Source organism: Schistocerca piceifrons, chromosome 5 (genome assembly GCF_021461385.2).
Source record: "Schistocerca piceifrons isolate TAMUIC-IGC-003096 chromosome 5, iqSchPice1.1, whole genome shotgun sequence".
Classification (NCBI taxonomy): Eukaryota; Metazoa; Arthropoda; class Insecta; order Orthoptera; family Acrididae; genus Schistocerca; species Schistocerca piceifrons.
The window spans coordinates 422,643,966-422,666,724 of record NC_060142.1 but is presented as its reverse complement, the minus strand read 5'-3'; the positions used below and the strand labels follow the sequence as shown (position 1 = coordinate 422,666,724).

General features: G+C 40.5%; 1 protein-coding gene across 1 annotated transcript in view; it reads left to right on the top strand.

The window, feature by feature from the left end:
* LOC124797975 (nuclear pore membrane glycoprotein 210) overlaps window positions 1-22,759 on the top strand; it is a 270,129-nt gene that overhangs the window by 62,575 nt on the left and 184,795 nt on the right. Inside the window, exon 4 of the mRNA XM_047261146.1 lies at window positions 7,300-7,440. Within this exon, the coding sequence (XP_047117102.1) occupies window positions 7,300-7,440 (141 nt within the window). The remainder of the gene's footprint in view (window positions 1-7,299; window positions 7,441-22,759) is intronic.

Below are 22,759 nucleotides of genomic sequence, written 5' to 3'. Positions count from 1 at the left end.
GTTTATGTGTAGAGGGACCGTAGTTAACCTCCTCTCCCTAACATGCACATTCACCAGTTTTACTAATGTTTTAAGAAGAAAGGACAGAGTGTTTGGTCTCACATCCTTGGCCTTCTTGGTATGATAAATTCTTCCTGGCTTTGGAATGAAGACAACCTTCACTGCCCTCCAGACATTATGAATGATTCCTCCTGCTAGACTAACCCTAAATAACCTGCATAGGAATCTTATTAAGTTCACTCCTGCTTGTTGCAGGAGTGCTTGAAAAATTCCATCTGGGCCAGGTGACTTGAACGGTTGGAATGTTCCTATCACCTATTGGATTTTACTAAGGTCAACCCATTCTCCCTTTGAATACCTGAAAACTGATATCTCACAGGGATCTCGTCCTGGTCTATGTTGTCTGTCAGAGCACATTGAGGAAAATGAGTCTTGAGTAGTAGTTCCAGCGTTTCATGTGCTGTCCTTGTAAACTCCCCATCCTCTTTCCTTAAAATTTCTCCTGGATTAGTTGGTTATCCAAGTGAGGATTTTGTGAAGTCTGGCCTGAACAGCTGTATCCTCTACCTCCTCACAGAATACCTTCCAGTATGACTGCTTTTCTTGCTTAATTGCTAGATTGTATTTGACAAGAGCCTTCCGATATTCTGCCCATTGTCCTTTCCTCCTCGTAAGGTGTCTTCGTACCTGTTTCCTCTGTGATTCCAAGTTGTTGTTTCACTAAGATATATTCCTATTCGTGCACTTCTTGGTGATTAAGCACTTGTCATGGAATGAGGTCATGATGGCAGAAGTCACTGCCTCTGCTATCTCCTCAAACTCTACTGGATTCCTTATCGAAGTACTGAGTTCCGATAGGCTTAAGTCGAGATCCCTCCTATACGCCTCCCAGTTCATTCTCCCTTGGGTTCCTATAGAACATGGTCTGTCTAATGCCCATTTCAACATTGAACTTAATATAAATGTGGTCTGACGAGAATAGCTCTAAAGCCTCATGCCATTTTTTGACATAACTACCCAACAAAGTGGAATCGAACGTTATGTCAGTTACCTCTTCCCTTCTTATATACCTAAGTGTAGGTGCCTTGTCCCTATTGAGGATCTCTTAAGTTATTAGCTAGAAGAAATTCTAGAAGGTTCTCACCTCTACTGTTGGTGTCGGTGCTGCCCCACACCAAGTTGTGGGCATTGGCATCACATCCAACCAATAGTTGGTTGCCCTGTTGTGCACAGGCTTCTGTCAGTTTCCTCACCTCCTGAGGTGGAGGAGCACTGTCCTTATAAGGAAGGTATGCTGACGCCATTACAAACTCCCTCGTGATACCTTCTTCATGTTGCTGCATCCTGAAGGTCACTAAGACCCTAGAACAAAAGTCTGCCATCAGCAGGAAGGGGATTCAATTTTTTACATAAATGCACATTTCGGAGTTTCGTATATTTCTAGCATAAACCAGCTTACCTCCAGTGCTGCTGAGGCTTGATATGGCCCCTTTATATAAATGGGGCTCCTGAATCATGGCCATGCCCACTTTGTGTCTTCCCAGGAGGCGACTCAGGGCAGCAGTGGCCCCTTTACTGTGTTGCAGATTGATCTGCAGCACATTCGGTCTCCATCTATCTGCCATTGTCGCTTCTAATGTCTTTGATTACCCTGACAGCAACCTGCGAGAACCCCAAGAATAGTCTCAGGTCCTGTTCCTGCATTGCCCTCAGGAACTTCTCTCTGACTTCCACCACAAGGGTTTGGTCTTTTGGTGCAATCTCCTGGTTGATTACCTTCCAATCCTCTGTCGAGACTTTTGGGTTTTGAAAACCTATTTTCTCAATCAGAGTCTCTTGAGAGACTTTTGGCACCGAGATTAATATCTTTGTGGTTTTGAAGATCTCAGCCGCTGTATTTACCAGCAGCTTCACATCCTTCCACGGTTATATTAGGGGCACCTTTTCCGTAGCCAGTCCACTGTACCCACCCCTTCACAGACAAAGAAAAGAGCACAGTGATCCAGATAGACTCTCTTGAATATGGCAGGCAGTAAGAGAACAAGGGAGGAATCTAAGACTCCCTAGGGAAACTGTCCTATAGTACTACAGTCTTGGTTTTTAGGATGGCAGTTATCTAGCAGGGCTATCCACTGGTCGAGATCACCTAGCAGCAGGAGCAACTCGTGCAGATGACTCTCTTTGAGAAGATTGGGCAGGGGGGGGGGGGGACCTAGTCCCCCCCCCCCCCCCCCCCCCTGCCCAATCTTCTCAAAGAGAGTCATCTGCACGAGTTGCTCCTGCTGCTAGGTGATCTCGACCAGTGGATAGCCCTGCTAGATAACTGCCATCCTAAAAACCAAGACTGTAGTACTATAGGACAGTTTCCCTAGGGAGTCTTAGATTCCTCCCTTGTTCTCTTACTGCCTGCCCTCGATGTAGAGAGGGTTTGTGCACCCCCGTCACCCTGGTACTGTCTTTTCTTGGAGGTCTTGAGCTCAAGCCCTTTTAGTTCCCTCCACTTTTGTTGAACAGGTCTGTCCCCCTGTTCAGCTGAGGGGATGATTTCCATCGGTTCCAGCTCGATGTTTGGGTGTCTGATGTCTAAACTTGCCCCTCAGTATTACTATCTTCTTTCGTGTCCATTTTGGTCCCACAAGAGTTGGGGATCTAAGCGGTCGACACCATGGAAACCCCATGTGGTGCAAGGCTAATTATTCAGTGAGTTGCCCAGTATCCCTGAGTCTCTGTTCATGACACATCTTCTCATGTGCCATGCGCCCCTTGGCACGGATCGCATCACACCTTGGGTGGGGTATTGAGGAGTTGGGAAAGCTCAAGGAATGGATGTGGGATGACAGGTTGTTGTGGGACACATTTAGTCTGGTCCATCAGCTAAGACCTTACAGACCGTAGGTTCCCACAGCCACCATAGCCCTCAGCTTCCCGCAAACAAACAAGCCTTCCCGCCCTCACAGGCAATTCTACTTCAAGGTGGTGTCCCCTGGAGAGGAAGTCTACAACTTGTTTGTTTTGTTTTTCATGGGTGTCTTTGCAAGTTCTGTTTATTTTGCTCTGATCATTACTTAATTTAATGACTTCATCCCTAACCAACAATACAAAAGTATATTGAGCTTGCATGGGATCATTTATTTTCACTACTTCATTATCAGTCTTAGATTAACCTCTTTCTTACACTTACCTAATTTTTGATCCCATTCTTCACCCTTTTCTCACAATCCCCTATTCTCGTTTCATGAGACTCAACTCTGTTCTCTAAATGTTTAGACTCACAATTAATTTTTGCTAAGTCCTCATTTGTTGCTTCAATTTTATCAGCAAGAAATGTTTGCCCTTGTTCTATCTTCTCTTCCAGCCATATTTTTAGTTCTTTTTGCCCAGATACTGACTCCATTAATAATTCAAACATAATTTGACTGCTATCGTATGTAGGCAATGTATCAGCTGATGCTGTTTTACTCTTTTTACCAGTTTCATCTGGCATGCCCTGCCTCTTCCATTTCATTACCCTGAGGCTGCACTACCTCTTTACTTCTCAGATTGTACCATTTTTCACTTTCTCTTGACATTTTGTTATTAAATAAATTATTACAAAGCAATTTAACAATATTCTAAAAAAATCCCTATGGTTGTCAATGCTAGCTTCCTCTCGCTAGCTGTAAAGTGATTAGCGTACGTGCTACCTCCTTCTCCAAAGCGGTGCTCTTGCTCACTGCATTTTTTTTTTGGTCATGTTGGGTGTCTTTGGCTGCCATAGTCGACCACAGACGCCAATCCCTGCTGTTTGCCGCTCCCTGACGTTGGACTGCAGCTGGTGGAGACGACAGGTGTTGCTTCCAAATCATTTGCGTCACCTGCTGTACGCTGCTCTGCTAACTGCTTCCTGAAGCACTGTTTCTCGTAGCGGTGAAATAAAGTGTAATCCCTTTGGACCGCGCACACACATTGTAATCCCTTTGGACCGGACCACACACTTATAACTTTGCACTTTCATTTGCGCTTTCACTTTCAGCCATGCAACACTGATTAATTAGAAGCATTTATAAATTTTGTTTCCCAACAGTTCAAAGAAACTTACAAAAGTTCAAACAGATTATAATATCACAGTTCACACGGTGTCGCTTTTTATCTTTTTCACTGTTTATTCACTACTGATTCGAGGGGTTTGCGATAATTATTGCAGTTCACTGTTCTCACTATGATTTTCACGTCTCACCTAGTTCACAGTTCTCGTTAACAGATAGTAGCCTTTTCTTTAAATATACATTCCCCTGCCAGGAGATGCCATCGGAAATCGAAGAACGAGGGGGATGTGTGATAGTCCTGGCTGTGTCCCCCAGTATTTTATCTTGCGACAGAAGGGATACGGTGATTCTGTCATGTATTACTGAGGAAGGAATTGCTAGAAGCTCACCTTAATGCAGCTTGATACACATGAAGTAGCATATGGTACCAAAATGGGATGAGGTACAAGTGACAGATGATACGGTATGTACCTGTCCTGTGGGAGAGTCCGCCAATTGTACTGAACTTGCTTATGATTGGTCGGCACATTCGGGTGTTTAGCTTGTTTGCGAAGACAACTAACAAGTTTGGAAATGATGGGATGCTTCTTGCCCAGATCAGTCGCAAAAAAAATCATTTCAGATGAATGTAGCAAGTAAAAAATAAAGAGAGGAAGTATCAAATCCAAAAGTAAAAGTAATGACATTCTAAGGACTGCTTGCAATGATAGCAAAGATCTGGGTTAATGACAACCAAAAGAACAGGTTCAAATGCTTTTAAACTGTTCTTGACTTCTAAATATATTCTAAATAATTTTCAGTTCTGTTAGTTACATATTTCTCCAGAACAATTGGTTTGTTACAATTTTTAAGAGTAATTTGAGAGCGAGAAGTACAACATAATTATTACTTATAACTTACATAAAAAATTCATTGTGGACATTTCATTATAAACCTGGAGTCTTCTTTATTTTTGTATGATGCAAGTGAAGTTTTTGAATTCTGGTTTTCTTGAAAATTAAATTCTTCAGGTTTTTTTGTTATTGGCATTAGTTTATTTATAATGATATACAAAATGTTATTTTTGACCACACCCAATGAATATTGCAACTATACTGTCACAATTATTTATTGGAACTGTCTTGTGTTTATGAAATAGGATCACACCAAAAATGCTCCAAGATTTTTAGAGCTTTCAGAGTTTATACATCGAGTGCCATAAATGTTAATCTTTAATCAATATATTTACAGTCCTGAATTTTAGATCATATCAGTTTGTGCTCAGATCTATAAAAATAGAAATGAAATAATTATTTAAAACATTTGTAATTTTGTATTGTGATTAGAAAAATTAAAGAAAAAATTTAACAGCTGTTTCAGATGGGACAGAAAGGTATCTATAATCATTTAACTGAAATCTATGTATGAAAATATGAAAAAATGAACTGGTCAGTACTGTCTCATGATAACAAATGAAGAGACTAATACCCACCAAAACAAACTCTTGTACATTAAAAAATGTTACAAGGTGTCAATGCAATTATCTAACATCTGAAATTAGCTATAACCAAAACTACAACATAAAAAATAAAATACATAAATTTCAATATACAGGATGTTAAAAAATGTATTCCAATATTTTGAGAGACAGCAGAATGAGCAAAATAAGAAAAGAAAAGGTCCAGTCAGCATGGCTATTTAAAATGCATACCGTACCTTAAGAGATATGAGCACTTGTTCATCTTTGATTCTGTAAAACACATTTCTTTTACTGCAAGCTCTTTGATTTTCATGGTTTGAAAGTTGGTAGTGTGGATAAAAAAAGGAACAGAAATCACCATTAAACAAGGGCCCTGAAATGCATTCCTTAACAGCTATTAGCACTTTTTTTTATGAAAAAATGTGTGTTTCACTGTAGCAAAGATGAACAATTGTTTATACTCCTAAAGGTACACATTGTATAGCCCATATTTACTACTTTTTTTTCTTGTTTTGATGTACACTACCACCTCTCAAAATTTGGAATACTTTTTTTATCATTATGTATATGTGTTACAATATGTTAAAGAGTGAAGACTAAGACTAAAAGGATACATTGCTTAAGTCTTGCAAGACAGTTGTGGTGCCTGTATTATTGCATGGATGTGGGATCTTATATTGAGATATCTTAACTTTAATTGTATCTTCGCTACACTTTTGTAATTCATTGGGGAAATTATTGTATCCCTTGATCAAAGAAACACACTACTAGGTGTGATTGGCTTAATTTTATGAAACTGCTTCTCATGTTCACATTTAATACCTAATAGAGATTGGAGTCATCCTACCTTCGAAATTAACTGTAACATTTGTTTTGTCAAACTTGCACAGTGCCTTTACAACATAAGCACAACCTCTTGATGTTCTGAATCCATTTGTTAACAATTAGAAAATTATGTTTTCTGGCACTGTAGGTCTAATCTAATCAAGCCAAATGTAGGAATGGGAAGGGGGCTTCTTTTACACCTAGTTACAGGGTTACAACAATAATGACATTTTAAGTAGTAAATAATTTAAATTGAAGCTACAGTTCATCATTTATGCTGTAATTCAAATATATTTTACCTTTAGCAGTCTTTGATAAATCAGTTTTCATGCCAACACTGGCCGTGCACCTCTGCCAGCTTTGTTTTCGACATTTACCAGTAGATGGCTAAAGTGTCTGTACCTCTATCCTTAATCACCATCAGTTCATTTTTGCATTTTGTCCTCTTCTTTCTCTCCCCTTTTACAGTGCATACTATTCAAATCAGAAAATAACTGTCAGTACTCAAGGGAAGTTGCTACTCCACTATATGATGAGTAGCAACTACACAATATATTGTTATTCCTGCTTAGAATATTAATCAAGAGATTCAGAGCTTCACAGGAGATAAAACTCCTTACTAAAAAAACTTATTAGAAGTAAAATTAATGCTGTCGAACTCCATCTTGCAGAAATATTCCAATAAATGGACATCTATCTTTTTTTGTTACAGGAACATAAATACAAGTAGACTGTAAAAGGTTTGAACATTGAAGTGAGCAACAAGATTTTATGCAGTAGTGTTTTTCTGTTGATTTTATTACAGCTAAGCTATTAAATTACTCAATTTGGAATGGAATAAGCGTTTTTTTTCTCTTCTTGTGCATATGTTAAGTTTTTTACACATTTTTAATGTAGTTAGATGCTGCCATAAATTTACCTGCAACAGGTACAAAAAATTATATCTGGTGTCCATTACCTTAATACTCACTCGTTTATTTTCTTTTGCAGATATCTGTACGTCTGCCACAGGAAGAGTATAGCAATATACCACCTATTCAAGTAGAACTTATGATTGTGGCTAATTTATTAATAATGCCTTCCGATGCATACATACTTACTGGAGATTCTGTGAAATTCCACATTTACCAGGTAAAATATAATTTTGTATTGCAGTAAAATTGTTAAAGTCATTTGTGAAAATTTAGATGTAGTGGTGATCCACATTTACCCTAGAAATTATAATGGATGTTACAATTTAGTCTGTAGAGTCAGAATGTAATGACATACCTCTGTTAAAGTAGGGATTTTTTCAAGACTGTGTGGTGAAGTAAACCCACTTTAAAAGTGTCTTAGTAAGTTTTTGTTATTGTACATTATGCTTCATAAGGATTACATTTTAACTCTACTTGGTTTTTAAAACTAATAACAAAAGAAATGTTCCTCCTCCTGGTCTCCATTGTAACAAAAGACTGTGCGTGTTAATGACTGAATCAATCTTTGCTACATCACTCTCCTCTGTATCCTCTCATCAAGTATGTATAATCTGTGTTTTCTGCTGTATCCTAACCCACATTTTCAGTCAGCTTTGTGTCTTGCATGTTTATTCTGCAGCCTAGCTTTTCCTGTGGTGAAGCATAAATACATAAATTGATGAGGAGCAGATGACATTGGGATTAATAACAGTCATAACTTGGTTTAGTCAAAATTACAATCCTGAAACAAGAGGCAGCTGTATAATACTGTTAGGTTGTGACTGCAATCAAGCCCAAATACAAAAGTAGGGTCATTATTGAAGTAAAACACCTGGCACTGAAAGCACTTAACACTAAGGTGACAAAAGTCATGGGATACCTCCCAATATCTTGTTGGGCCTCTTTTTGTCTGGCGTAGTGCAGTAACTTGCCATGAGATGGACACAAGAAGTCGTTGGAAGTCTCCTGCAGAAATATTCAGCCATGCTGCCTCTATAGCTGCCCATAATTACAAAAATATTTCTGGTGCAGGATTTTTTGCATGAAGTGACCGCACCATTATGTCGCACAAATGTTCAATGGGATTCTGTCGGGCTATCTGGGTAGCCAGATCATTCGCTCAAACTGCCCAGGATGTTCAACCAGTCACGAACATTTGTGGCCTGGTGACATGGGGCATTGTCATCCATTAAAAAATCCATCATTTTTTTGGGAACATGAAAGTCTTGAATGGCTGCAGATGGTGTCCAAGTAGCTGAATGTAACCATTTCCAGTCAGTGATCAGTTCATTTGTACCAGTGGCCTCAGTACACGCCCCAGTAAACGCATGATTACGGAGCTGCCAACAGCTTGCACAGTGCCTTGTAGACAGCTGGGTCCTTGACTTTGTGTGGCTGCCCTACCATCAGATCTTACCAATTGAAATTAGGACTCATCTGACCAGGCCACTGTTTTCTAGTCATGTAGGGTCCAACCAATATGGTCACAAGCCCAGGAAAAGTGCTGCAGGAGACATCGTCTCATTAGCAAAGGCACTTGTGTTGGTTGTCTGCTGCTATAGCCCATTAACACCAAATTTCACTGCACTTTTCTAACAGATACATTTGTCATATGTCCCACCGTGATTTGTGTGATTATTTGTCTGTTAGCACTGATAACTCTACACAAACGCCGCTACTTGGTTGTCTAGTAAAGGCTTTCAGCCACTGTGTTGTCCATGCCTGAAAGTTAGTATTCTTGGCACACTTGACATTGTAGATCTCAGAATATTAAATTCCCTAACAATCTCTGAAATGGAATGTTCCATGTGTCTTGTGCTGACTATCATTCCACGTTCAGAGTTTGTTAATTCTTGTTGTGCAGCCATAATCACTTCAAAAACCTTTTCGCATGAATCACCTGATTACAAATGACAGCTCCGCAAATGCACTGCCCTTTTAGACCTTGTGTACGTAATACTACCACTATCTGTATATGTGGATATTGATACCATGACTTTTGTCACTTCAGCGTATTACAGGCATTAGCATACAGAAGGAACAGAAGTGCCTCCTGAGTGCTGCTTTTATATTCTAGAATATGCAAATACTACGGACATAAGAAATTTCTAGAAACTTTTAGAAATGGTAAATACTATATGACAGATATTAGCTGCTGAACAGATTTGAAACGACAAACCGCAGCATGCCAGCCATCAATGCTAACTGTTACTACACACTGCATGTAACACAGTTCTCAGCATTGCTCCCTCTCCTGGGGAAACAGTAACCTGCTATTTCAAAATTTCTCATTGGAGTACGGTGACCCACTGTGTCAGAAGTTCACATTGGATCCAAGTCCAGCATCCTAGATCTAGATCTCCCCAGTGGTCCTCTTAATGGCAGTACTAGAGATTCCATGGTTTGTTTCATGTAACCACACCCTCTGCGCCATGATATTTACTGTATAGAGGCAACATTGATTCACAGACAGGCACAACAAAAATATTGATATACATTTAGCTTGTGTCCAAAAGGCCGACTTCACACACACACACACACACACACACACACACACACACACACACACACACACAGCACTACTCGTACACACCCACCTCTGTCTGTAGCCGCTGTTGTTGTTCCATCCTGGACTTTACATTGTGTGATATCGCATTTTTACTGTGATAACTCTGCTGTTCTAGCTACATGATCATTGAGCAATCCTTCAGTTATCTTGAATGAGAAACCCTCATTGTTGATCTGTGGCTCAGGACAATATTAAAGCTTTATACGATATGGAAGACATGGATGAAGTCTCTGTGGTTGCAGTGATGCAGTGTCATAATCCTTCAGTTCGTATGTGATGTCCACCAATCAGTCAAGAATACAATATGGTCCAAAGCAGCATTTTAGTAACTTTTCTGATAGTCTCCCTTTCCGAACAGGCACAAAAATTCATACTACATCTGCTGGGTCGTATCTCACTGGCGTATGCTTGGTGTTATAGTGCTCTCGGTCCTTCTCCTGGGCTTCCAGGCACTATATGCATACCAGCTGTCTTGTTTCATTGGTCCTTCTCATGAAATGTTTCACAGTCATCCTAAACATCATCCTGTTGAACCAAGAACATTATTGTTTCGGGCTTGCGGCCATGGAGCAGAAAGAATGATGCAAATCCTGTAGTATCTAGCTTCGTTGTGTTATGTGCTGTGTTACGATGGCCAGTATTTATCACAATCTCGCTGTTCGACATGAAGGTACATCGAGGGAATATTTGCCAACATCTTATTAGAGCGTTCTGTGAAGCCATTCATCTGTGGGTGGTAGGATGTTGTTATCCTGTGGATGATGTCACAGTGTGAAATTACGTCTGATACTAGTCTCAACTGGAGATCTTTTCTGCAACCATGGATTGTCACATATGGTGCTGCATGCTTCAAAATGGTGTGTTTTACAAGAAACCTTGCAATTCCTGGAGCCTCAGTAGTAGGTACAGATTTAATGACAACGCAGCGGGTTAGTCAAACAGTGCAGACTGTAGTCCATCGATTACCATTTATTGACTTCGTGAACTTCCTCCAAAGGTTAGTTTGAATCAAGTGGAATGGTGCTGCTGTAGTCGTAATTGGTATCAGGCGCCCCAAGGCACATGCTTCTGTCATTGGCATTCCTTACAGTGGCTCACATAGTGTCCAACGGATCGGCGCAGATCGAGCCATTGTTACCTGCATCTGATTCAGTCTAGAATCTTCATGAATTCCAGATGACCAGAAATTGGAGCATCATGGAAATAATTAACGATAGCTGGCTGTAGATGAACTGGGATGATGAACAACTATTTTTGCTCCATTGGACTGTAGGTCTTCTTAAACTATGTTCAGTTTTTTAACTGGAGTTCTCCTTTTGTTAGTTTCTCCTTCTTCAAGACTTTTATGGTTTTCAGCAGTGCTGGACGTTCACTCAGTTCAGCATCTGTGACATTTAATGTAGTGATGACTGAGATTTCATCCATATAGCTGTGTTCCACCAAAGGATTCCTTGAAAGGCAGTTGGTGACCTTGTCCACATTTATTTACCACTGTGACTCCTGAAGCCTCGTTGTCAATCTCACCAGTCAAGCTAATGGATCCTTCAGGCTAGTCAACCAGCATAGAGAATGGTGATCCATCACAATTTTTAACAGTTTCCCAAATAAGTACACCTGGAACATGTTGATTGTCCAAACAACTGCAAGGCACTCATTTTCAGATGTGGGGTAATCCATCTTAGACTTGGAGAGTATAAACTGTAGCCTTTTCAGCATCTTTCTGAGTTTACACTAGAGCTGCACTATGCCACAACCACTAGCATGAGTGTGAAGTTCTCTCTCAGCATTGAGAACATACAGAGAAGATACTGGAGATGATGATTGTGCCTTCTTAAGGACAAGGAAAGAACTTTCTTGTGCCCCGTTCCAGAAAATTTGCCATCTCTTTACAGTAGTTATTGCAAGGCATGTGGCTTGTTATTGAAGTGCTGTATGAATCATTGGTAGTACGAGTACATTCTCTAAGAAAATTCCATCACAAATGTGCCAAGGAGTTGGAAGATCTATGGCCTTATTTTCTCTGGTTCAGGCCACATTCCATCACCTGTAACTAGGTGGCCCAAGATTTTTATTTCTTGGGTGGCAGAAGAGGCACTCTTTCAGATTCAGGTGGAGGTGACATTGTTGCCAGGTGGCTTAGATGTTCTTCAATTTTTTTAAAGAAATGTCAGTGTCATCCAGGTCACATGAATGTTGTCCATTTAAGGTACTGAAGCTAGTTGCCCATCATATACTCTAATGTTACAAAGCCTAAATGACATAATTTTGATTTCATAGAGGCCATCAGGTCTTATTAAGGCAGTCTTTCCCTGTCAGCTTTGTCAATCTTGATTTGCCAGTAAGCTGTCTACATGTCAGTAGTTGAGAAATACTGCTTTCAAGCATCAGTGTGTAGATATCTTTTTTTTAAAAAATATTGTGCCATTGTCAGTAATCGGTGCACAAATGCCATGTGCTGCCCTTATTCTTCAAAAGGAATGGAGGAGAGGAGCAAGGACTCTGTGAAGGTTCAGTGATGTCATCCTGCAGCCTCTTCTCCATTGCCTTCTGAGTTATGCCTCATTTAGCTGGTGAAACCCTATGTGAAACTGACTAATTGGTGGATTATCCCCAGTTTTGATACAGTTTTTTACCATGGCTCACTTGGTCTGTCTTTACTCAACTCAAGATTTGAAAGGTACTGAAAATTGACACAAAATAGCCAACATTCACCATTGATGCTCCTTGGTCAGACCAGAGCATATTGACAATTCAATAGAAGCTGGCTCCACTTTGTTGTCTGTAATGGTGATAGAGCATGGTTCTTCATTGCCAGCACTGAGCTTTCCATACTGGATAGGTTCAGCTCTTCCTGTGCACAGACCTTTAGGGATGAGTTGTGGTTGCTCAATGCCAATTATTGATCCAAAGTTCTCTTTGACAACCTTCAGTGCTTATGATCATCACCTGTATGGAGATTTTTGTTGTGTACTTTATTAACTTTTGGCTGTTTACAAAAGCTTCATAGTTAACTGAGAATCTGTATTGATGTCCGTGGCTCTCATGTCAGTAGTTGAGAAATACTGCTTTCAAGCATCAGTGTGTAGATATCTTTTTTTGTGATATTTTCCATTGTCAGTAATCGGTGTACAAATGCCATGTGCTTCCCTTATTCTTCAAAAGGAATGGAGGAGAGGAGCAAGGACTCTGTGAAGGTTCACTGATGTCATCCTGCAGCATCTTCTCCATTTGATGGCCACAGGATAACATAGTCTTCAACCAGGCAGTTGCCCAGAGCAATCTTTGTTATGTGCGCTATGTGGAATAGGTTCCTCGATATCGAACTCTGATCTTCCACAGTCTGTGACTGCTTGTGATGCCTGCCTGAAGTCCCATCTAGGAATAACATTTTGAGTGCATTGTGCTAAACAACAAACTAAATGACGATTCTGTCATTGACAGCTATCCTTACAATACATATTCCTGATGGCTAGGTGTGTGTCCCATTTGTGATTTTCAGTACAATCACTTTCATGTCACTGAACATAACCTTCGTTAGCATGTGACATTACAGAAAAAGAAGTGCCAGAGTTGACTAATGTCCGGACCGGTTGGCCATCTATGATGACTTTGGTGAGATTTCCTGATGTCTTGGCAACTGGTGATTACCTTTCCTGAAGTTGGCAGCTAGGTGAGTGGCTGGTACCATTGTCTGGTGCAGGGGAAAGGTTATGGTGTGTTGGGGAGTGACCTTGTCCAGGTTACTTGATGAGCTGCTTCCTACACGTTGACCATAATTGTCTACACTAGGCTGGCCTGAATAGGACTGTTGTGATGATTGATGTCTTGTGGCATAATAGTTGTTGAACACTCATCTTCTTCCTCTGCAGTTTCATACAAAGTGTTCAGTACACCAACAGTGGAAACATACTGGTGTGTTGTCCTCTTTGTTATGTGCGCCACGTTCTTCTGCTGGACATTATACGTGGTGGAAGATTTGGTTGTACCTGTACTTGCCTTGGTCAGATGCTGGGTTGTTGCTTGATAGCTGCGACAGAGTCAGAGTTTGCGTAGAACATTCTTCACAATGATTTGACTGGTGGCGAAGATTTATGCTAAGGCTCAATATACCTTTTCTTCAACATTCTCCATTACCTCCAGATGTAGAGGATTGACATTCAAGGTCTCTCTCTCTCTCTCTCTCTCTCTCTCTCTCTCTCTCTCATGTGTACTTGGCCCGACATTCTTGGCTGCCATAAACTGATGTATCTCTTCACTTACTATCTAGTGTATGAGAGAAATGAGGTCATGGTGGTCTTCCACAAGTATCATTGGGACCACATTTGGAAGTCAAGTCTTTCATCCAACTCTATTCTTTTGCATTTTCTTGATGCACTGGCGCCACTTGATGAATTCCTCTGTCACCGTGACATTCTTTACTGGAAAGGCTCGGTAGATTTCATACGCAACTCCCTTTATCTAATTTGAGATAATTTTGGTATCTCTATTATTCGGATTCAGTATGTGGCATAAGGACCAACTGTATGTAAGACTGTGTTGTTTAACCATGATGTTGAACCCTGTTCTTCAGTTGTTTTTCTGCTAAGCAACTTGCTTTTCTTCAAGTTCGCATGCACTTTTTCCCAGCTATTGAGGTTTCTCTTGTTGTTCTCAAACCACTGCTGGGTCGTGATGTCTAAACAGAAGCTCTCAGTTGCCAAACACATGACATTCCACCTATTTTGTGTGGCAACTTGTCCGAGTCCTTTGATCCATTTCTTTGGGTCCTGACCAGCATCTCCCGAAAACACTGACACATGCTTGATGTAAAGCTGACCTACTGCTTGTATCTAATCCAATTGAATCAAAATCTGAAACAGAGTCATCAGTGAAGTGCAACACTTAGCACGGAAAGCACATTTATTATGGACACGAACATGGAGACCAAAAAGAACTGCATCGTGGACAGAGAGTGCTTTGTTTATACAAATATTGAAATTCCAAACACAGGACATTTTGAGAGACTTCTAGAAGTGATAAATATTAAATCCATACTAATATTATAAATTTGAAAATAACACTGTCTGTTACATTTTAATGACTAAACCGCTGAACTGATTTCAATGAAATTTAGTGTCGTAATCTTGATTGGGAACATAGGCTTCTTTAGAAAGTAAGAACAATTCTTTTTACATCAGTTAACATTAACCATGTTAAAAAATTATTAAATTTGTTGATTAATGTGTTGTTGTAGTTTTCAGTCTAAAGACCGTTTTGATGCAGCTCTTTATCCAACTTTAACTTGGGCAAATCTCTTCATCTCTGAGTAACTACTGCAACCTACATCTTTCTGCTTACTGTATTCATATCTTGGTCTGCCTCTATATTCCCCCCGCCCCCTCCCCCCTCCCACCCATGCCCCACTTCCCTTCAACACTATGTTGGTGATCCCTTGATGTCTCAGAATGTGCCCTGTCAACTGATCTCTATTTCTAGTCAGGTTGAGCCCTCAAATTTGATTTCTCCCCAAGTCTATTAAATACCTCCTCATAAGTTACATGATCTACGCATCTAATTCTCGGTTCTTTTCTGTAGAATCACATTTCAAAAGCTTCTGTTTGTCATACATATTTCGCTTCCATACAAGGCTACACTCTGGACAAATATTTTCAGAAAAGACTTCTTAACACTTAAATCTATATTCAATGTTAACAAATTACTCTTCTTGCCATTGCCGGTCTACATTCTGTATCCTCTCTACTTTGGCCATCAACAGTTATTTTGTTGCCCAAGTAGGAAAACTCATGTACTACTTTAAGTGTCTTGTTTCCTAATCTAATTCCCTCCACTTCACTGGATTTAGTGTGACTAAATTCCATTATCCTTGTTTCACTTTTGTTGATGTTCATGTTATATCCATCTTTCAGGATGCTGTCCATTTTGATCAGCTGCTCTTCCAAGCCATTTGCCGTCTCTGACAGAATTACAATTCCATCAACAAACCTCGAAGTTTTTATTTCTTCTCCATGAACTTTAATTTGTACTCCAAATTTTTCTTTGGTTTCCTTTACTGCTTGCTCAATGAACAGATTGAATAACATAGGGGAAAGGTCACAGTCTTGTCTCACTACTTTCTCAACCACATCTTCCCTTGCCTGCCTCTCGACTCTTACAGCTGCTGTCTGTTTTCTGTACAATGTACAAATTATATAACGTGTAGCTACTGCAATAGCACGATGCATAGAGGTGCATACCTGCTCATGACCCACCGTACACATCACTCAGTAGCGACACACCGTGTGCTGTGCCATTGTGCATTATGGCAGTAGGGAAGGGGGTGGTGGGCGTGCGCATCATGAGCTGTGCTTACCTGAGAGGCGGACATGTCAGGGCAGCTGAAATTATTGTAGACACTGAAGCTTACTTACTTACCATCACTCATCATAATAAAACAGCTAATATGCGAGTAACAGCTAGTAGCAAATATTTGCTGGCGATTGGATTTGAAATGACTACCTGCAGCACACTAGCCAGCACTGCTAACTGGCACAGCTTGTGGCAATATCATAGGTGCTAAAGAAACTAAGAATTACTTTAGATTTATCTGGGCACGGGCAGAACTGCACTGCTGACTATATTTTGTAATCCACATTTTGTAACATTATTGTTCGACACTGCAAGTGTGTTGTAGAAACTGTTGGTTCTACATAGAGCAATTTCTAGTTTGCTGCATCTTTCTTCCAAGATTTGTTTATTGGGTAGGTTCATCAATTTTGTACAACACTACATATAATCTTCGAGGACATTGGAGTAGCAGATGAAATCTGTGTGGAATGCAAAACTGCTAAATAACACTTGTATCTCCCTAAGTGGAGGTCCAAGTCCTTCCTTGGGCATGGGTGTGAGTATTGTCCTTAGCGATAAGTTAGTTTAAGTAGTGTGTAAGTCTGGGGACTGATGACCTCAGCAGTTCGGTCCCTTAGGAATTCACATACATTAGAACATTCCCCTACAGTGGCAGAGCATGAACATGCCGTCCTACTGAACATTAGGCCACATAGTACTCAGACAAAGGTGCAATGGAAGGAGCAGAAAATGATTTCAAGTGAAAAACATAGAGATGAAGCAGTTGATGATACCAGCATGGGATACACTGGGGCACATACATCTAACAAAATATAGTTACAGAAGTTTGGCTCTTACACAGAATAAATCTTGTCTATATACACTGCCCAATCATATTAATGTGACCACCACCTATGTTCGACGTCACCATGCACTAACCACTCACAAGTGACAGATGGGAACACTAGCAGTAGAAGGTATATAAATCATGTCATGGAGACACAGAAAACAGTGCAGTTGTAATATGGAAACATAGTGATTTACGTGATGGCCAAAAGGGCACGATCATTAGCTTTTGGGCCAAGGATGGAAGTATTTCTGAAATGGTTGAGTTTGTAAATTGTTTGTGTGCCCCTGTGGTTAAAGTACACTGTGCATCACAAAATGGCACTATCCAAAATCAGCGCTGAGGCAGCTCTTGTGCACCATGGGCCATAGATGACAGGGGTGAAAAATATATGAGAAGAAGTACCACTACGGCTGTATCTTGAGAATGTCTGTATTCTGTCACACGACTAGTTTCGGCAGCACTTTACCACCATCCTCAGGCCCCACCACTGCCAAAAGAGTATTTGATTTCCTTGGCGCATTTACTGTGGGATCCTTGTTACTAGGACACGTGGGCTAGCTTTCATCAGGAGTCTATACTCGACACCGAGTTGTCTGTAATGCAATCGCATGTACCTAATCAAGGGCTGTGGAGATGTGGTCGAACAAATAGATATGCATCTATTGAGCAACTGACAACCCAGGTGAACCAAGGGGCTACCAGCAGTCTCCTCATTGAGCATTCAGTAAACGTTGCTGTGTGTGAGCTTCTGCAGCAGGTGCCTGGTTTATCCACTCATGCTAAATACTTTTCATTGGGGATGAAGACTGGAATTTTCATGCCAATACCGCAACTGGATTCCCACTGATTGCAACAGGTGACCTTTTCAGATGAATCACATTTCATGCTCCATCGAACAGATGGCCGTTGGCATGTTCAACGTGTTTTGGGGAATGTTTTTGTGGCATACTCTAGATGGTCTTGTCCTTGTCATTCTGGAAGGCACAATGGATCAACCCAAGTATGCATCTGTCCTTAGGGGCCATGTCCATCCCTACATGCAGTTTTTTTTTTTTTTGAGCGATGGCATCTACCAGCAGGAGAATAAAATGCGTCACACAGCTCACAGTGTAAGTGCTTGGTTTGAAGAGCATTAGGATGAGTTTACCATAGTACTCTGGCAACCAGACTCCCCACCTTTAACTCTTTAATGCACAGGGATAGGAGATAAATTGTAACACTTCAAGCAGCATGGTAGTCTTGGAAGCAAGACTTACTTTTCCCTTAGTAGAGAGGTACCAGCCACACACAACACACCCATTCGGTCCTTTCTGTCCCCTCCCCCCCTTTCTTTTCTTTTCTTTTTTTCCCTGCAATTTGCACATCTTTGTCATGTAGTTCTTTGTGGCTGATGTGCTGAACTTTTTGTTCTCACACTTTTAGGTACGCAAGGTTTGTCTTTGCGAGCTGCACTGGATGGTTCAGTTGCCTGCCTTTCTTCCTTAAAGCAACCAATGTGTTGCTTACAAGACTTCTGAACACTTCCTTCTGAAATTTCTTCATTTTCATTGTTACAACCTTCAGTTCCTTATGAAGCACAAAGGCATTCACGATACTTTCATTAGTATAGCAAAAGAAGATGCGAGGCCACCATGTCCAACTATTTTTTGTGAGGCCACCATGTCCAACACTTTCTGTCAGTTTTGTATATTGATTTCCTGTGATCTAATTTATCCACAGAGTTGATATTTCTATTGTAATCAACAACCAGTAGAGGGCAAGGCAACTTCATTACAGTTACATCCTTTTCTTTCCGAAATACTTCTGTTGTGGTTTTCAGATCATGAATGCTTGAGAACAAATGCACAGTTCTTTTGTACTTCCATTTTACAATACACAACACAGTGTCATTTGTAGCCCAGTCATATTCATCACTTTTTTGTTCTTTATCATGTTTTAGCAGTTCCACGAGAACAGTAACATGAGATGGCCATTCTTTGATTGTGTATTTTCTCTCATGAATCACCTTCGTTTGAAGAGCTTGTTTCAGAAATAATAATTCCTGAACAAGGTGCTCAGTAATCTGGGTCATCACTAAAATCTGCATCATCGTCTGATGAAGTCTGACTTGAAGGTATTTCAGTGCTTCCATATAACGATTCATTATAAACTGTGATGGAAGATAACATCTTGAATTAAGTGTATGCAGTTTTACTGCACAAACAATGCACAAAATTTGCAACAGTACGTGATGTTTCACCCAGTTTCTAATGCAGTGCAGGAACATTGATGGTGGTATACAAGGTGTGTTCCATAAGTAATGCGACCAAATTCATAAAAAAATCATTTATTGAATATATTCATACAAATAATAAAAAAATTTCAATATAGCACCCTCTTGTGTCGATACACTTCTGGAGCTGGTGTGTCCATGCCTGGAATGCCTTTTCCGGAATGTCCTTTAGAGCTGATGTAACATGCACCTGGATGCTTTCAATCACGTCCCAATGTTTTCCTTTCATGACTCCTTTTAACCGAGGAAACAAAAAACAGTCAGTGGGAGCCAGGTCAGGACTGTAGGGAGGCTAGGGAACCAGTGGGGTCTTGGTCCTGGCCAGGAAGTCGTTGACGATGAAGGTGCTGTGACTCAGCGCGTTGTCGTGGTGAACTTTCCACGTATCCTTGATGTCGCTTCAGCAGCGCGAGACCCACCTTTTCAGTCTTTTGAGCACTTCCAAGTAGAAAGCAGAGTTCACTGTAGTCCCAGTAGGTACAAATTCATGGTGGACAATGCCTCTGACGTCAAAGAAGACAATGAGCATGGTTTTGATCCTTGACTTGCTCATGTGTGCCTTCTTGGGACGGGGCGACGATGGGGTGTGCCACTCTGAACTCTGCCTTTTTGTCTCAGGGTCGTACTCAAAAATTCACGACTCATCACCAGTGATCAACTGAGTTTAAAAAATGAGGATAATTTTAATGAATTTCCAACATTTCTCGGCACCGAAGCACTTGCATGTGCTTGTGTTCGTCGTTCAACACTTTTGGGACGAGTTTGGCACACACCTTTCTCATGTGCAAATCTTCGGTCACAATGCGGAGAACGGTTGTGTTTGACATGTTTAGAGTTTGTGCTATCAATTGAAGGCTCAGCCATCTGTCAGAGTTCAAACAATCGTGCACACGCATCACATTTTCGTTGACTTGTGCCGTTGATGGTCGTCTACTGCGAGGTTCGTCGGTGATCTCTTCTCGGCCCTCCATGAACGACGTGTGCCATTGGAAAACTTGTGATTTGGACAAGCAATCAGTCCCAAAGGCATGCTGAAGTAATGGAAACATTTCGGTGGCAGACTTCCCAAGTTTAACGCATACTTTGATAGTGTACCGTTGCTCTACAGAATGATGTCCTGACTCTTTGGAAGCTTGCAGCCGAATGAGGCAAAGAGCGTTTTGAAGCTAGAACCCCCCTCCACTTAGCCCAGCCGGTTACAACACGCTGCGGTGTACCGTTGTGTCAGAAAAAAATTGGTCGCATTACTTATGGAACACACGCTGTATATTGTGATCTCTGAGTTATTCTTGAAACAGACATCTTCCATGAAATATATCTAAATACCATGAATTCTACAGTGATTCTGAGTATATATTAGGCAGTATCTTACCTGTAATAAAAAGCTGTATCACCACTATATCACATAAGGACGGGAGCATTAAGCACTCGGTTGCAGTGGACAAAAACATGCAGCAGTGTGCTCTTGGTGGCAAAGAACAATCACTACAGATGCATCATATGGAGCAATGCAACTTGAGATCTCTTTTGGCCATATTTGGAACTACCACATTATGTACAATGGGTGGTTCATCAAACACATCTTCATGATGGATGCATCAGGATTTCACAATTAATTGATATGCTTTTAATACCACAATGCATGTAAGCAGCAGTGGAGTCGACATGGCTCCGCATCCCTGTAGGTATCTTGCAGAACCCCATTGTCACTTTTCCTGCATGTCTTGTAGCGGTCTGCGCAACAAAAGGTGGTCACGTTAAGCCTTTCACGGGCTGTGGGGAATATACTTCCCACTAAATGTATTTGTTTACAATGTTCAAGGGAATGTGTGTTACCCCTTCTGTACGCTCCTGGCATGTAGTGCTGGTCTGTTGCACCATCTGTAGTTTCTGTTTGTTGTGAAATATAGCCTTCAGGATTGTGGGAAGTATATATTCCACCAAACAATGGTGTTTTAATGATTATTGGAGTGTATGGTTACCACCAAAGTAGTTTGTGGAAGGGCTTGGGAAGTATACTTACCACAAAATTAATTTGTCATTTGTGGTTCTTGGGAAGCATACTTACCCCCAACTTAGGGGTATCCCAAAGCTTTTGGGAATTCGTCTTACCACCTCTGTCAGTGCCTGACATCATGTCAGTGTCTAGTACATTGGACCAGGTGTATGAAAACTGCTACAATAATCAGTTTTTGTTTGTCATGGGATCGCTATTGTTGTCGCAACACATTGCTTCACTCCTGCAATACACATTAGTGTGACCTGTATCAGCTCTTACCTTTTTTGCTTGATAAGGTTTTGAGGACTGTTTTCACATTGCAGTAAGTAAATTTTAATATTGTTAACAATTATTTTTAAATAAAGTAAAAGAAAACATAAAATAAAAACAGAAAACACTGTTCATCATTTTTTGACATGTAGTGGCAACATGTAATAGCTCACAGAAGGGAAATGGGAAATCCATTTACCATTAGTTTTAATACCTCACAAAGGTGCCGTGGTGATATAAGTAGCACCATAGTTTTTGGTTCTAAATCATAAAAATTATTTAAAAAAAGATATAGTCAGTTGATCATGATTCTAATACGTTAGCAAAAAAATAATCTTTGCTACAAAAAATGTGCCCGCAAAATGGTTAATGTGAGCTTTTGAACTGCTGTAGGGATTCTGATCTGGTTTTGACTAATAGACACACTGATTAACAGGGAAGGATTTTATATATAATCTTTGTATATATAAAATGAAAGTGCTTGTGTCTGTATATGCAGGTTAATCTCTCTAACTGCTGAGTAAGATTTTTGTATATAACTTATTGTATATAAATTGTCTGAATTATGATGATATAAGGAGAAGATGTGAAAACGTGCCATTACTGCCTAGTGAACAGCTGCTGTAACTCAAGGCAGCAGCAGTGCTTCGAGAATACAGTAAGCGGGATCTAATTGATGTCTGGCATGGTGGTCTAACAGTAGAGTGAGTGGTTGGAAACCTTAAGGTCATGAGATTGAATCCCGAATGGATCACTCTTTTTCACTCTGCCTTCTAACCTAGCATTCACCATTCAGTGATATGGAAATAGGCACTCTGAATTATGATGTCAACTTCAGGCTGCCAGTTTCTGCTCACCTGAGAATAGCAGTTCCAATTCACACTCTTAATTCACTGCAGATTCTTCAAACAGCCATTGTAAATCATGAGATGCCTTTGTGATAAGGAATTATTCGGTCGAAAATAATGGTCTCATGAGACAGTTAAGGGGGCATTGCTGTGTTTTTCAGTGAGAAATTTCATTTCCCATACCCCAGATATGCAAGAAACTGCAGTCACAATAAATACTCATACAAAGATAACAATATGCACTCTAAACCTTATACAAAGTGAATGCTGGAACAGAGACTGAAGACTAAATCACCTCTCCCATTCGTTCTTCTGAGTCACTTTAACACACAAAATTTTCTTAGGGCTCCTTCTCTTCCAGCCGG